Below are 16,556 nucleotides of genomic sequence, written 5' to 3' on the forward strand. Positions count from 1 at the left end.
GTCCGGCCTCGAGGTGACGTGCTAGTGACGTTAGCCAATGAAACTAGGCGCGTCTATGGGGTTAAATATGACTTGTTCATTTATGAGACGAGCTCGGCAGAGCTCACGAAGAGTACAAGCTTGGCCGAACGGCAGGCCTTCCCTCATAGCGCCCCTGCTCTTTGAAGTCTCATCGTGCCTTATTCTGGCACTTCGAAGATGCCCAACCCCATATGGAAGCAACAGATAATCAAACCAAGAAAACATAGGGAAAGAATTTGTAGTATTACTTGGAGTGTATAATTGATAAGCTAAGGGAAAATCAAAGCCGATGAAAAAGCACGTCCACTCTCCCAGGGCACCATCCCCCTCTCCATGGGCCGTCGGGGGACTGTTCACGCTCCTCTGGCTACTGGTCCGGCGGGCACGAGTACTGCGGCGGCTGCCGCCGCCTCAACGTGCGCGGATTCCACCCCTGGTTCAACGGGCGGCACAGCCGGCAGCTTGACGGACATCATGCGAGCCATCTCGCTGCTCTCGCAGCAGGTCAACTACATCGTTTCGGCCACCTTCGGCTTCCCGCCCGCAACCTTACCATCACCGGCTGGCTCGAAACTGCCGCAGTTCCACGGATTTCAGAATGGGCCTATTCTGTGGGTACAAGCATGCCAACACGCTCGGCGCTCGCCATGCCTGGCCCGACAACACGATATTGCTGGTTGCAGCGGGGAGGTGTCGAGGTGGTGCCAAGGCGTGGGGCAAGTACGAAGGTCACAAGTGCCGGTCCTTGGCAGAATGGAGCGCAGCTCTGGCGGCTGTTTTCCGCCCGCTCACTTATGCCTACGAGGAGCCCCTGCAGCACTGCTCAGCGGCCGGAGCTCCTGAAGTGCACCACCTTGAGGTGGCAGTGGTGAATGCCTGAAGAGAGAGGTACGCAGACGTCCTCACGATAGACACCTACTCACCGGTTGTCGCCGTCGGCTACACAACAGGCCGTGGGAAGCGCATGACGACCGCCGGTGCTGTGTCGTCCCACCACCGAGCGGTGCATCACAAACCAGCCCAGTGGCTCCACCACGGCTAGTTAACACGCAACAGACCACCGCTGCTATTTTGACATGGCAGTTTACGCCAGCTGAACTGCACCGACGAAAACCCTGTGAGCTCCGGAGCAGCATTATCTCGCTGCTGCAGCTGCACGTGGTAATATTTTCACAAATAGCTTCCCCATCTGCCCTGCTTTAGACACGGAATGCGAGCCATTTTCTCCACCACTGGTCTCGAACTCTGCGTCGGCATCCGACGCTATACCATCACTTCCAGAGGCCGAGACCACTTTCCACCCACAGAAGCCGGCGAAACGACTCCTAAACTAATCAACGCCGGGGCGCATGGAGGTGCCGACGCTACCACTCCAGGAACCTGCCCTGTCTACGTATCGCAATGGAGGTGCTTCCTGACTCGTCGGAGCCACATCCTTGGGTGTCAACGCAGTCGTTGGCCGAATTAGCGGCCGTTCACACCGCACTGAGGGAGACCTTGCTCAAGGTCATTGTCATCAAAGACCTGCACGCATGCGAAAGACGTGCAGGACGCGCAAGTCACCACAATAGACACGCAGCAGACTAGATGCGCAAACCACGCGGTTTTTTCGTCAAGTTCGGCTGATTCGAGCTCAACGGGTAGTCTCGATAAGTCAGCTGCACCGTTGCGAAGAAGCACGCGACGGCTGAGCAGAGGGCCTGCTCACTGTACAGGATGTCCTTTCGTGCATGCATGCCAAATTGCGACGGGACAATCGTCGACGAGCCTGCGACCAGCGCGCAACCGAGCCAGTGCCGCCCGCCATGAGAAGCTGGTTGCGCGCTGGACGGCGCACCAACGACGACTTGACACCCTGCAAGCCGTGGCGGAAACTTGCAGCGTGGCCGAGTGCGGAGAAGAGATGTACTTGGGCGCGGGCGCTAGAAAAGTAGAGCAGGCAGAAGTCAACAAGGCGTTCTGGCGGACGGCCGATTTGTCTGATTTGCTCTGTACTATATATATAGTTTGCGCCTTTGAATAAATACATTATAAGTATGCCTAGTATGTGCGGCATTGAGTTGGTATTAACCATTTGATTGATAATCAAAAGATGCCATCTACTACAGGTCTTGATTTTATTAATTCAGCAATGTTAAAGTGTACGGCATTATTTTCGTCTGTTATTCTATCTAAACTGTTTGCTCAGTCATTACAGTATTTATCGCTTCCTACAGACCGGAAAATGGCTAGGGTGGTTCCAGTCCGTAAATCAGGTAACGCAGATTGTCCCGACAACATCCGACATATCTCATTAACTAGCATTCCATGCCAAATCTTGGAACACGTAGTATAATCCCACCTCATCGATTTCCTGGAGAGCAACTCGTTCTTCCATCAATCTCAACAATGTTTAAAAAAGAAACTTTTTCAGGCGATACTCAACTTTTCTGTTTCATTAACGATTTGTTCACCGCCTTGGATCAAGGATTTGATATTGACTGTATCTTTTTAGATTTTGCCAAAGCGCTCGACACCGTATGTCATGATCTACTTACCCATAAACTTAATGAGCTTAATATTGACCCAAATGCCTTGTCTGGAATTAAAGAGTTTCTTTCTAATCGAACTCGATATGTCACAACGAATGAGTATTCATCTGCTTTATCAGCAGCTACACCCGGATTGCCACAAGGCTCCGATCTTGGGGCCTTTACTTTTCTTGATTTATATTAATGATCTCCCCTAACTCGCACATCATATATCCGGATGTATATCCTACGGACAAATGCAAGACATGTGAATCCAGAGCCACTCTGGAGCATATATTATGGGAATGCCGAGGGCTAAATAGCAATAAAGAAAACGCGGCCTCTAGCAGCAGCCTTCGCACGCGCTGGGAAGCCGCGCTGCTCAGCCCCGCCCTCGAAGATCAATTATGGGCCGTCCAGCGGGCCGAGGATGCCGCCAGGACCCAAGAACTCCTGGCCGTCACCTAGGCGGGGCCTTTGGCCCTCCCCACCAACTCGCAGGGCACACAATAAAGTTCTTTCTTCCTGCTCCTCCGTAACTGTGCAACATCACCATCAATTATTCTGTTCGCAGACGATTGTGTAATATACCGAAAGATCACTAACACTGATGGTTCATATAAACTGCAAGGGGATCTTTACAATGTGTCATTCCGGTCTATGAAATGGCTCATGAAACTTAACGCTAGCAAGAGTAAGTCGATGCGCGAGTCACGTACGGCCAGTAGTGGCAATGAGTGAAGATATGTACCGAATGACACTTTATTACAATCTTTTAACGCTCACAAATATCTCGGCCTTCACATAAATAATTATCTGTTGTGGAATATGCCTACTAATTGTATTACTGCAAATGCAAATCACATATTATGATATCTTCGTCGTAATTTTTCCACTGTTCCTACTTCTGTAAAATTGACACTCTACAAAACCCTAGTTTGCTGAAAACTAGAATGCGAATCTGCCATTTGGGATAACAATCAAGCATGACTATAGCCCCTTCCCTTGAAGCGATTCAAAATCGAGCAGCTTGCTTTACCTAACCATTCCCGCCATTCCAGTGTAACATGTATGACAAAAACCTGAATCTGCCAGATCTTTGATTACGCCGCAAATGTGCTCGCAGTTGCCTATTCCCCAAGGTTTATCGCTCTAACCACGCACTCGGGAATCAACTTATCACCCCACCTTTCCCCGTTGCATACCGTTATGAGCACAGATATAAAGGTGCCGTCCCACACTGCCGAAAGAACAACTACCATGATTCTTTTTTACCCCGCACAAGTGTCGACTGAAATAATAATAATAATATTTGGGGTTTTACGTGCCAAAACCACTTTCTGATTATGAGGCACGCCGTAGTGGAGGACTCCGGAAATTTTTGACCACCTGGGGTTCTTTAACGTGCACCTAAATCTAAGCACACGGGTGTTTTCGCATTTCGCCCCCATCGAAATGCGGCCGCCGTGGCCGGGATTCGATCCCGCGACCTCGTGCTCAGCAGCCCAACACCATAGCCACTGAGCAACCACGGCGGGTGTCGACTGAAACCACCTTCCTGCTTCCATCATTCAGATCGCAGATACGTGTTCATTCAAAACAGCAGTTTACCACGCTATCGCTCAACATTTTTTTCCCTTTATACAATTGTCTGCATTTTACTTTGCTCTGTTACCACCCCTTTCTGTAATGCCTGCGAGTCTTGAAAGTATGTATATTAAATAAATAAAAATAAATAAATAAATAAATAAATGTGTATTTTTGTGTCCCCATTAACTGCAGGTTATGTACCATTTGAGTGTTGTAACTCCAGGACTGTACGTGTTAATGAAGATTTTTTTCCTTTTCTTCCTTTTTCTTTTTGGCTGCCGCACTTGGTTTCTGAAAAATCTACCCGTCCTTTTAAGTTGAACCATAAGAATGATTATTAGCTAGATTTTTGCCCTCCTCCGTTTTTTTTAACTCACGATAACGTGCATGCTTTAAAACAGCTAGGATATTAATGTTCAAATGCAATGCTGTATCTGACAGCTTTGCAAGAGGGAAAAAAAAGAACGTGTAATATGTGATCGTGTTGAACCCGAATATAACCAACATAACCAAACGCGAGGCGCGTTTAGAAAAAAAAAAGTAAAACCAGAAATACTTACGTTGAATGCGTGCAAATACGGTAAGCGTATGACCTCGTTCTTTGAATGCCATAGGCGTACAGCTGCGGAGGCGGGCGGGTGTTGATTTCACGTGCGACCGTTTCCGCAGTTTCGCCCTGACCCCGCAGTACCTTATAACGGCTTTGCGCGTCAGTATGCCGTGTATCATTTGTCCACTTGCCATATTTGTATGGACCTTGAGCCTAAACTTGCCTGTTTGCCCGCAACTGCTGTCCTGTGTATAGTAGTAGCGCTTCCTCGCCTTCTCACTTCGCCTTTTCCCTCTCCCGCCCTCCCCCCACATTATATATATATATATATATATATATATATATATATATATATATATATATATATATATATATATATATATATATATATATATATATATATATATATATATAGTCATATCATAAGAAGCCAACAAACACTTACACCAAGGACAACATAGGGGAAATTACTTGTGCTTAATAAAAGAAATAAAGAAACGATAAAGTACCGGAAATTAAAGTGGTTGAAAAAACAACTTGCTGCAGGTGGGAACCGAACCCACAACCTTCGCATTTCGCGTGCGATGCTCTACCGATTGAGCTACCACGGCTTCGTTTTTCCCATCCACTTTCTTGGGTATTTATGTGTCCTAGTAGAACCCTGGGAATGTTAGCCAGCGCCACCACTCACAGACCTTGGCGGCGGACGTGGAACGTCTTTTTTGCCGCAGGCGTCACGAGAACGTAAAGCATATATATATATATATATATATATATACATATATATATATATATATATATATATATATATATATATATATATATATATATATACGTATAATATATGACCTTAGACTTCTGCCAAGCAAAGGACCAGGCAGGATTCCGTAAAGGCTACTCAACAATAGATCATATTCACACTATCAATCAGATGATAGAGAAATGTGCGGAATATAACCAACCCTTATATATAGCATTCATTGATTACGAGAAAGCGTTTGATTCTGTCGAAACCTCAGCAGTCATGGAGGCATTACGGAATCAGGGTGTAGACGAGCCGTATGTAAAAATACTGAAAGATATCTATAGCGACTCCACAGCCACCGTTGTCCTCCATAAAGCAAGCAACAAAACCCCAATAAAGAAAGGCGTCATTCAGGGAGATACGATCTCTCCAATGTTATTCACAGCATGTTTAGAGGAGGTATTCGGAGACCTGGATTGGGAAAAATTGTGGATAAAAGTTAATGGAGAGTACCTTAGTAGCTTGCGATTCGCTGATGATATTGCCTTGCTTAGTAACTCAGGGGACCAATTGCAATGCATGCTCACTGACCTGGAGAGGCAAAGCAGAAGAGTGGGTCTAAAAATGAATCTGCAGAAAACTAAAGTAATGTTTAACAGTCTCGGAAGAGAACAGCAATTTACAATAGGCAGCGAGGTACTGGAAGTCGTAAGGGAATACACCTACTTGGGGCAGGTAGTGACGGCGGATCCGGATCATGAGACGGAAATAATCAGGAGAATAAGAATGGGCTGGGGTGCGCTTGCCAGGCATTCTCAGATCATGAACAGCAGGTTGCCATTATCCCTCAAGAGAAAAGTATATAATAGCTGTGTCTTACCAGTACTCACCTACGGGGCAGAAACCTGGAGGCTTACGAAAAGAGTTCTACTCAAATTGAGGACGACGCAACGAGCTATGGAAAGAAGAACGATAGGTGTAACGTTAAGGGATAAGGAAAGAGCAGATTGGGTGAGGGAACAAACGCAAGTAAATGACATCTTAGTTGAAATCAAGAAAAAGAAATGGGCATGGGCAGGACATGTAATGAGGAGGGAAGATAACCGATGGTCATTAAGGGTTACGGACTGGATCCCAAGGGAAGGGAAGCGTAGCAGGGGGCGGCAGAAAGTTACGTGGGCGGATGAGATTAAGAAGTTTGCAGGGACGGCGTGGCCACATTTAGTACATGACCGGGGTTGTTGGAGAAATATGGGAGAGGCCTTTGCCCTGCAGTGAGCGTAACCAGGCTGATGATGATGATGAATATATGGGTACCGCCAGCGAAGAGTGGCAACGCTGTCATTCATTTCACGACTGCGTCATTTCTACCAATACCACCAGGAAGAAGTTAACGTCGAAGCACTGCCTGATATCTGCGACCCTACGTCATCGAATGGAGCCGTTCCAAATAACGCACCTTACCTTGGCCGTTAGGCTTGTCAAACGGTGCGCCCTGGCACGGGAACATTGTTTGCTTGCCATTGCAATCGTGTATCTATTGTCATGGCTCGTCAAATATTGCGTCCAGTAGCTTTTGTGCGTTAGATGAATCAATTCACTTGTTGGATCAAGTTGTCTACAATTTCTCGTGCTGTCCAAAATCGCGTCGCTACCCATCCCCCCATATGATTTCAAAAAGGTCCACATTTTATTATTGGCGTTACATTACCATGCGCATGCCTAAGAAGTGTTGTGTTCCCAACAACCGGGGAAAGCTCGACGCAAAATGCGAGGTGCGTGCGTTCAGCTTTCGTTGCCATAATCGTCTGTGCTCTAAGTGGATACGCTGTATACATCACAAGATCTCATTACTTCTCAGCACTATACAGGGCGAGTATTGTCAAATACATTTTAATTAGGGTTGGCCCAAACGCTCTTTAAAAATATGTTGTTCGCAGAGTATTTAACCGGTACCAAATAGCGACTTCTAGCGAAAGTTTTACCGTGTGTCGAGCAGAAATATGTCACTTGCAGATAACATCCCTTACACACGAGCACACGGTACCAGAGAGAATCAACGTTACTTGATGTAGAAGGATATTTAGAAGAAATGCAGAACATAAATGTTTTGCAAAGGCATCAGCAGTGTTCGAGACATCGCCATTTTCATCATCAATACATACAGCTCTTCTTACAACCGTGAGAGTGCGCGTAGCTCCTGAAATATTTTGATTTACTTCTCGTGCTGGCTTCAACACGTTCAACTTGAAAGAAGTGATCATTGTTACAATCAAATTACAAAGGTAATGACAGCGCCTAAATTTTTCAGTTTCTACATATCTAGGCCTGTTGGCCCAGCTTTTCTGTGTGCGCGGTCTTTCAGATTTATTGTCGTGTATAGTACTTTACAAGACGAGTGAGGAATTTTGAGCCATTTTGTAGGTACGAATATGGGCAAATAAACTTTCATGACCTTCGCAAAGCAATTAAATCAACATCAGCTGTATATAGCTGTAGCTGTAACTGTATATAGCTGTATCAGCTGTAAGGATATATTGCGTTTCTGAGCTACCAGAGTTAAAGGAACACTTAAGGAGGGGTGGAACTTGCAATAATAATAATAATAATATTAATAATAATAATAATAATAAGCTGCGTAATCATGTTCTCGTGCTTCTACTTCATCTTCCCTACCATTACCCCGTCCGAACGTACAGTCCGCAAGTCCCTCTTATGACTGTGTTAATGTGACTGTGTGTTCATATTTTGCGGCCCTCTCACAAGCAATCCTTAAAAAGGAAGGCTGAATCCTGTCAGCTTTAAAAGGGCTTCCTTTCGAGCAACGCGGAGTGCAATTCCAGCGACCCCTGTGCATCCGTGGATTAGATTCCATTGCAGGGTATTACAGATAAGCACACAAACAGAACCATTTGACTGGTCTGGCCACATTGTCGCGAGACAGCGTTGTCGAGATGACGTCGTAATTTCTGAACACTATAGTTATCAATAAAAAAAAACAGAATTACAGTGCAGGGCTCATTCAATTTCGCCCTTTATCATCGCCCACAAACGCCATGCTCAAGGAATCAACATAGCAACATATTTCGATCGCAAAAAACTCTATTATAAACACATATAAGAATACTACTTTCACACAAATACACTGAAAAAATTTTAAAAAGTTACGAAAGAAAAGTGCACCCACTCCCGGCAAGCGGCGCCACAGTTTCGTGGCACTATCGTCGCGGGATAGCGACACGGCGACTAGCTCGCAGCGGTTGCTGGGGGCGTCCTCGCCAAACCCTGCGCAGGTACACCAGCCCGTGAATGCCGTGGAGCCGCCAGTGCGCCCCCAAACGTCTAGTGTGGCCATCGTACCAGCGAACCGAGTGCGCATCGAAGTCGCCGGTCACCTGGTCAGGAGGGAACGCACGGTCAGCCACTCAGCTTGGATAAGCAAAGCTGAGGTGGTGGTTAGGCCGCCTGCAGAGCCCGGTGGTGTTGTAACGCTGCAGTTGTGAAGTAGTGCAGCCGAGCAGACGGCAGCCACACGCGCGGTGAAGCAGGAGACGACGGGCGACTCCTGTCGGGATTGCCGTACTGCCGTCTGCTCTGTTCGGGGCGAACCTGATGGAAGAAGGGAAAAGATGCGAATTGTTTGTGACTCAACCAGGGTAGAGTCAATATCCTCAAGAACGAGTAAAGGACTGATTTATCTTTGACACATCTAGGAAAGAAGGTTTGTCTATATGAAGGAGCTCTGCCAAAGGAATAGTTATGTGCTGAACAAGCTTTAGAGAGCGTAAGTGTAGAACAAGAGACGGGGCTTGCTATGCACTACAGCAGCATACGGCAACAGCAGCAGTTACTTCGAACACTCTCTCACCTAACCGTACACGGTGAAATAAAACCCTTTGTCTAATGCTTTCTGTGATATGGATAACGGATTTGCAGTAGCAGAGGAAAAAAGTTCTAGAGCTTTCAGGACATGAAAACTCAGTTGTACGAAAGCACTCAACGTGGAGGAAGGCTCATGAATGAGAAAAAACTCATCCACGCGAATTTTCGTATTTCTTTCAGAATTAAAAAAAGTGGAAGCGAAATAAAAATTCGGCTTTGTCATATCTCGTTTTCACTGTTAAAGTAGTATGACGCTTTAAAGGAAGCACTTCACCGTTTTTCAGAAACCAAGGTCCTTAAGTGATGGAAAATTCGTCCAGGTCCGCAGAGATCGACCTCATGCCCAACGCCTTTCATTGGCGGTCTTTCGGAGTTAACGACGCAGTTAACAGGTCACAGCAGGAAGGTGAATTAATCGACATCTCCCAGCACATGGACACTGAACATCGGAAATCAGTTCTACTGAGGAGCGCAAAGGGAGGAAGGACCATGAAAGGGAAAATTGTCATCCACCCAAATCCATGTGTTTCGATTTGTCGACTCATTCGCCTTCGTGCTGCGTTCACTGAAGCTAGACTAGACGGGGTCGCCAACAAAACGGAATTTCTTCGTAATTAATACAAAACTCGTAATGCCAAGTTTGGCCTGCAGTCTTTAATTTCAATGTGCATTCACAGACGAAGGAGAAAATTAGTTTTATCTCCAATCCCTGGTCCGTATAATTTTGGTAAAGGGTATGGGTGCCAATAGGGCTGCACAACATCATCTGGCACGCAAAAGTTCCGAAAAAATTCGTTTTTGTTGCGCCACTTCGAAGTGGTGACTTTTCGTAGTTTTTTCACATCGCGTGACTGGCAGGCGAAGTGGGCAAAGCCCAAACACATTCGACCAACAGCGGACGGCTCTTGGTGAAAAAGTCGCAGAGTATGAAATTGTTTTTTTTTTCTTTTGCTAGAGCTAATGATTCATAATACGTCATATGAGTTGAAGGGTTTTCCTGACGTCACGTGAAAGACAAGCGAAGTGTTGGTGGTCCGAAAAAATTTTACCAATCGTGGAGGGCTGATTGCAGAAATGGAATAGAATAATTATAATAGTTTTGCGTTAATGCGCCCACGGATGTTTGGGTAGGTCATGGCCAAATGTAGCGAAACGAAGCAAATTGTAAAAAAATAAATTAGTGCTAGTCATTCCTTTCACGAAAGGATTCCTTTTCCTTTTCCTCGTAGCTTCAACCAGGCGATACCTTTTCTGTAAGACCATATTTCACCACCATATGGTCTACGGACTGGTCTCACGGAAGACTAGAGATTGCGAGGCAAAAGTGGCTACAGCGACTTTTGGCTTCCGCGTATTATATCCACGGTGGATCGACAACACGCAGCAACACATTTTCTCTATCGCTTCATTGTTAAGTTGGCGCGCTTGTTTTTTTTTTCTAAATATTTACATACCAGTTGTATGTTTATGGTATTTCTAAAATAAAAAATAAATTACGGTGTTTTACGTGCCAAAACAACAATCTCATCATGAGGCACGCCGCAGTGCAGTACTCCGGAAATTGCGACCACCTGGGTTTCTTTAACTTGCACCTAAATCTAAGTACACGGGTGTTTTCGTATTTCGCCCCTGTCGAAAGCAGCCGCCGTGGCGGCCGGGATTGGATCCCGCAACCTCGTGCTTAACAGCCTAACACCGCTGCCACTAAGCAATCACGGCGGGTGTATCGTACTATTTATCATCCTGCACGCTTTTATCTATAAGACGTACTTTCGTACGAACTTTATCGCATCTATTATACTCCTGTGATATTGCGTCTTTTTTCATGGTAGATGTATATGGTTCAGGTGTCCATAGAGAAGTCAAACAGAAAACAAGCCCGCAGCCTCTAGCTTTCCTCTTCGTCTACGAATTCACGTAAGGTTACCAACGGTGCTGTCCGCTTTATGACTCAACACATGCAGTTTTAGAAATATATCGTTCATATATTACTCAGCTACAAAGTATTAGACTTGGGGCAGCTCTTTACCTCGTGTCTACTTTTTCTAGGATTTCAAGTTATGTGTGACTGAAAGAAAACACGGATTGTGCGAACTAAAAGTTTGCTCTTCACAGCCCGTATATTTTTACATACTCTCTCTATCTCATAACAGCTTTGACTGTAAAGTCAAATAGCCCAGAACTGGGTACTAATGAGCAGTCTACATGTCCTTCTACAAGTACGGACACCGCTATTTGACGAAAGCGCTACAATCCCTTCGCTGAACGATAATTTTACATTGAAAGATTACGCTAGATGATTACCCCAAGCCGGCCTATAGGCAGTGGTTAATCGTGACACCTCGGCTTACACGAGCATATATGTGACCCACAATCACGGTGTCTCTTACGAGATAAGATGACGTAAATGGAATAGTAATGAAAGAGGCCGTACATTGACTGCAGCGTTTTAGTTGGATTGGTGTTTGGCTTACCTCGCGTGCAGCCTACAAATGCGGCTGCTCGGTGCAGCCACGCCGTGCGTGTCGCCGTTGCTCTCAGCCTTGATGGCGTTCAGCATCGTCAACGCGCACGGCAGCGGGTCACGTGGGTGGATGCGTAGCCTGCAGCCCGAGACGTCGAGGCTGCGCTCGGCAGAAGTCACGTGGTCGCACTCGACGAACCGGCCACTCGTGGTCGCGGCCGCTTCCGATCCACGCGTACTCGGGTCTCGCGCACTGCGTTGACAATGCATGGCGACAACGAACACTGCTGTTGCAATGCACATTCGTCAAGCAAGGCTCCGATGAACGCCGCAGCTCGTCTCACGAAACGTGTCCTGCTTCATTGGAAGCAAACAGCGCCTTCAGAATCGAAACACTAACGACGTCATCGCCCATCCGGGAAGCAGGAAAATAGATTCTCGCTGCTAAATTGGGTATTCTTACCATGCATATGTGCTACGAAATGACGATTGGCGCGGAATATGCATGTTGGTTCTGGAAATCCAACTGCCATGTGTTAGGATATAAGATAATTTATTCTAACTCATCCTAACCACACTGAAATGGTTTTATAGATTGCCAAAAATTATTCTGTTTATTCCAGCAATTGCTATTTTTCGTTGTATTTCAAACTTGATGTTAAGCCGCGACCGAAAAGACCTCTACCAGCGGTATTCCGTGTTAGGATTTATCTCTTCGATTTTATTTATTCACAAACAACTTCAATCGAACCAATAAAGAAACGTAAAAAAATAAGAAAGCGCCCTAATAAAATACTTCGCGCTCTACTGTGATTAATACGTCATGCGCCACTCGATATACTGTCAGTTTTTCGTGCCAGAATTTCAAGACTTTTTGCTGTGTGTTCAATTTAGGCACTTTTTTTTCATAAAGGTGCAAAAACCTGAACTTCATCCTTTGATACCCCGCTTTTGTCTATTTGACACAATGTGGTATCGGAAAGGTGCCCTTTGGGACAAGAAAGTGTCTGAATGCACACTTTTCAAATGATAATTTGCTATTTGATTCTTATGCAATTTTTATGGTAGCAGAGAGCGGCATCGTATATACAGAGGAGCGCCAACTTATCACGTACCCAAAGATGTTCTTCTTGTTCTCGTTGCTATTATTATTATTATTATTATTATTATTATTATTATTATTATTATTATTATTATTATTATTATGGGGTTAAAAACAGTCAGACGTGTATTTACAGAATATTTACAACAATTATATCATCTGACAAGATGGTAGCCAGCGCGCGAAGCCCAGAACGTCGTCTTCTTCCGAAGATGATTAAAACTTCTTCTTCGTCAGCTTGTCACATTAATATTATTAATATATTATTATTATTATTATTATTATTATTATTATTATATTTATTATTATTATTATTATTATTATTATTATTATTATTATTATTATTATTATTATTATCATTATTATTATTATTATTGTTATTATTATTATTATTATTATTATCGTATGCTGCTAAGTTCTTAGCCCATCTTCTTGATACCATTGTTCGCACACGAAGATATATCAATACAATAACCCTGAGTCATAGGCTGTAAGCCTTCCTCAAACAATGCTATCCAACGAAATGACGTGGTCTAGCTGTGAGGAGAGTTGAGATCAGTTGGGGAACCAACACTACCAAGCAACGAATGGATAAATAAATATGATAGGCGCTATATTCACGCCTAGAAGATACAAACCTCCTAATTTGCGGATTGGTTCTCCTTGGCTCAAGTCGTGTTCGTCTCTCCTTCTCTAGACTTTTTGTAAATGAATAGCAATAATTGCGCTTTCGGCGGGCTTTATCTTCCTTCTGCCAGACTTCGCACAAGTCCATTCAAGGCGCTCAATCGTAACTCCTTGCTTGGCCTTGGGACGTGAAAATTAAGCGATGAAATTCTTTGTATTTGCGGCATATAGCGGAATACAACCGACTGCCTGAGCCCACGTGTACATTTAAGGCGTAAACCTGTAACTCAACAAGTTACACGCTGTCTTTCTTTTCTTTGCGAGGCAAAACAACCCGTCAATGGCATTTTCGCAACAGTATAGAAATAACATAAAATTTGTCCACTGAGGATGTTTGGAGTGGTCCTGACATATGATATAGAAAACACCGAATTGACCGTTACCTCTGCATCAGTAGGCGCACGGTGAACCCCGAGGCTTCCACCGTCTGGTGCCAGGCTCCTTGCGCGGTCCATAGTACTTGCATGGTGGTACACAGATGCACGGTGTCCTTGACGCCCATACCAGCGAGCGGGTACCACTCGGCCCTCGGGAACAGCCTCCTGGGATGTCCTGCGTGGCTGCCGCAAGTGCGTTCGTCGACCGTGTACCACGGCTTGAGGTCCCGATTATCTGGGAGGACGTCCTCGGTGGCCAAGTTACTGAACGCGTGGGACGCGTCATCCTTGGCCCCATCTGGAAGTGCAGCGAGTGAAATCGGGGAAGGCGTCTTGCGGCATGGCGTCTCTTCCGACATGGTTGACAGGCAGCCTTGGAGGAGACGGTGAACTTCGATGCCGCTAGGTGCGCCGATCTCCATGACAGGTAGCAGGACGATGCGGTTCGTTTCTGCGATGGTTCTACGTGCGTCCGCCACGATTAGCTGCGTGTTCGAAAGCGCGAGACAGATTCTCCTTTGTCGCGTGGGCCTCGCGTGCCAGCGCGTGAGGGCGTGGCCTCCGTGTCGTTCTTCTTTTTCCTCTCTTCCATTGCTTAACCTTCTTTAGCGAGTCATGGCGTCTATACGGAGGGAGAATAGTACTTTTATCGGCCGTAAACTAGTAAACATTGGCTATTGAATAAATTGACTAAATAATGGAATAATAATAATAATAATAATAATAATAATAATAATAATAATAATAATAATACTTTCTAATAGTAATAATTCTGGCCCGCTCGCGAGCTCTAGCGGTCAGTGAAATTAGCTGAAATGAGAATGTGTAAAACCCGCAACCGCTGTACAGATATGGGCAAAATTTGTTGCATTTAATAGATAAGGTTACAAGCTATGAAATATGATTGATAAGAACGGGTAAGTCCAAAAAATATTCATACGCAAATTTTACACATCGTAATCCTCCAGCAAAAAACAGACAACGCACTTCTATCAAGTGCATCTCTCCGAGAAGATAAAGCGGGAAAACGGCATATATGAAATCATAGCCTACGTGAAATTGTTACAATGTTTACAAGTGTGTTGCGGAAGTCATCATAAAAATAGTGGTACTGTTCAGAAAGGTGGGTCCTAGATCACGTTTATCTGCTCTAGCCGTATTATTAGGTGTAGTTTAGTGATTGGTAATTCTGTTTTTCATTGCTGAATTAAAGAGTTGTAAACATGGCGCTTGGCTTTCGTGTATTTTGAAAATATCGAACAATATTGATATTACCTTTGTGTTCGAAATGCAACAAACCGCATCGAAATTGCTGTTGTGGTTGCCGAGTAAAAAGAAATCTGGCAGTTTTGCACGAGGCGAAGCATCGATTGCGATAGCAAATTATTAGGCGTCTATACGGAGGGAGGATAGTACTTTTATCGGCCGTAAACTAGTAAACATTGGCTATTGACTAAATTCGCAAACATAGTTTTACGCGCGCACACGGAAACATGAACACATCTCACTCGATGAGCGCGGACGCCCGCTGTAAAAATGCTGGCGTCACGAGGACGGCATATGCAGCGAGCGAATTGACTCTAGTGCTGTGTCTCACTTCAACGCGTTCTAAGCGCACACGAAACTATCAGCTAACGGCACACCTACGACTATGAACCGACCACCTGTCGCTTTCACGATAGGGCCGGCGCGACCGCGCAAAGCCGTGGCATACGTAGACGCCGCCATAGGAGAACGTGTCTTCTCCTACTCCCCCCTCCCGGTGCCTTGCGCCCGAAGGAAGACGGCGGGCTTGCTCCCCGCCTCCCACGCTTGCACGAGCGAGATCGAGCCTCCATCTTTGGCTCATCCTCACACGCTCTCACTAGCAGCTATAGCATGCAGCTAGCGGCCACGCCGTTATGGAACTTGGACTTTATACGGAATATCATGACGACCGCGGTGACGGCCTAAATGTGCCTGGAAGTGTCTATATAATTAGTTTTGCAATGAAACGATGAGGGCTCCCCAACTAAAGCTTAGGCTTGTCACACATACTGTTAGCAGAGGTACAGCGCGTTCAAAGGTGCCAAATCGCCAGGGCATTGAAGTAATGCAATATGTCAACGTGAATGTCTGCTGTTAGGAATGGCCGTACGGGGTGGCAACGTGCCAGCTTTCAGCCCGCCGCACGTGTTCCAAGCCCCCCAGACGAGGCGCCTTCCGAGAACTGCGGATGACCGGCAGCCACGTGGCGCGCGGTCAGCTCTGGAATGTGGTATGCCGCCGCGCCACCCGGGACGGAGCACAGTTTTACGAAGCCCTCGGTCGACGACACCGCGAGCTATGCTGTACCGAGAGTTGTACAAAGCCCTCTGACGTCGACTCCGGAGCCTTTGTGTGTGAGCTCGAACTTGTGTGCATTAGTGTGTGTGGGCCAAACGGCGGGGCGGTGGCAAGTTTACAATGATTGGACGAACATTCCCGACCACTCGTGCTCCGTCCACGCCGAACGGTGACGTCAAGCGGAGAGCTTATAAGCAGCGTTTGCCGGCTGCTAGAGCGTGCTCGTGTCGTGCTCGTCGTAGGGAGCTGAGTGCTCGTTGTTATGCTCAAAATGTAGTAGTGAGCTGTGTGCTCGAATACTGT

At 45.8% G+C, this 16,556-nt stretch overlaps 1 protein-coding gene across 3 annotated transcripts; it reads right to left on the bottom strand.

Moving 5' to 3' along the window:
• Positions 1-339: 339 nt before the first annotated feature.
• LOC139051386 (uncharacterized) lies at positions 340-14,458 on the bottom strand. 3 transcript variants are annotated; one of them, XR_011509363.1, is made up of 4 exons: positions 13,935-14,458; positions 11,773-12,015; positions 8,604-9,025; positions 340-1,943 (listed from the first exon to the last, which is right to left on the bottom strand). XR_011509363.1 is itself a non-coding variant. In XM_070528406.1 (3 exons), exons 1-3 carry the CDS (start codon positions 14,348-14,350, stop codon positions 8,842-8,844), a joined length of 843 nt encoding a protein of 280 aa, XP_070384507.1. In that variant the 5' UTR covers positions 14,351-14,458; the 3' UTR covers positions 8,515-8,841. The 3 variants fall into 3 exon arrangements, 1 of the variants encoding a protein (XP_070384507.1); XR_011509364.1 differs by lacking the exon at positions 340-1,943 and having other exon boundaries at positions 8,515-8,701; positions 8,777-9,025; XM_070528406.1 differs by lacking the exon at positions 340-1,943 and having other exon boundaries at positions 8,515-9,025.
• Positions 14,459-16,556: the final 2,098 nt, after the last annotated feature.

Source organism: Dermacentor albipictus, unplaced genomic scaffold, assembly GCF_038994185.2.
Source record: "Dermacentor albipictus isolate Rhodes 1998 colony unplaced genomic scaffold, USDA_Dalb.pri_finalv2 scaffold_11, whole genome shotgun sequence".
Taxonomy (NCBI): Eukaryota; Metazoa; Arthropoda; class Arachnida; order Ixodida; family Ixodidae; genus Dermacentor; species Dermacentor albipictus.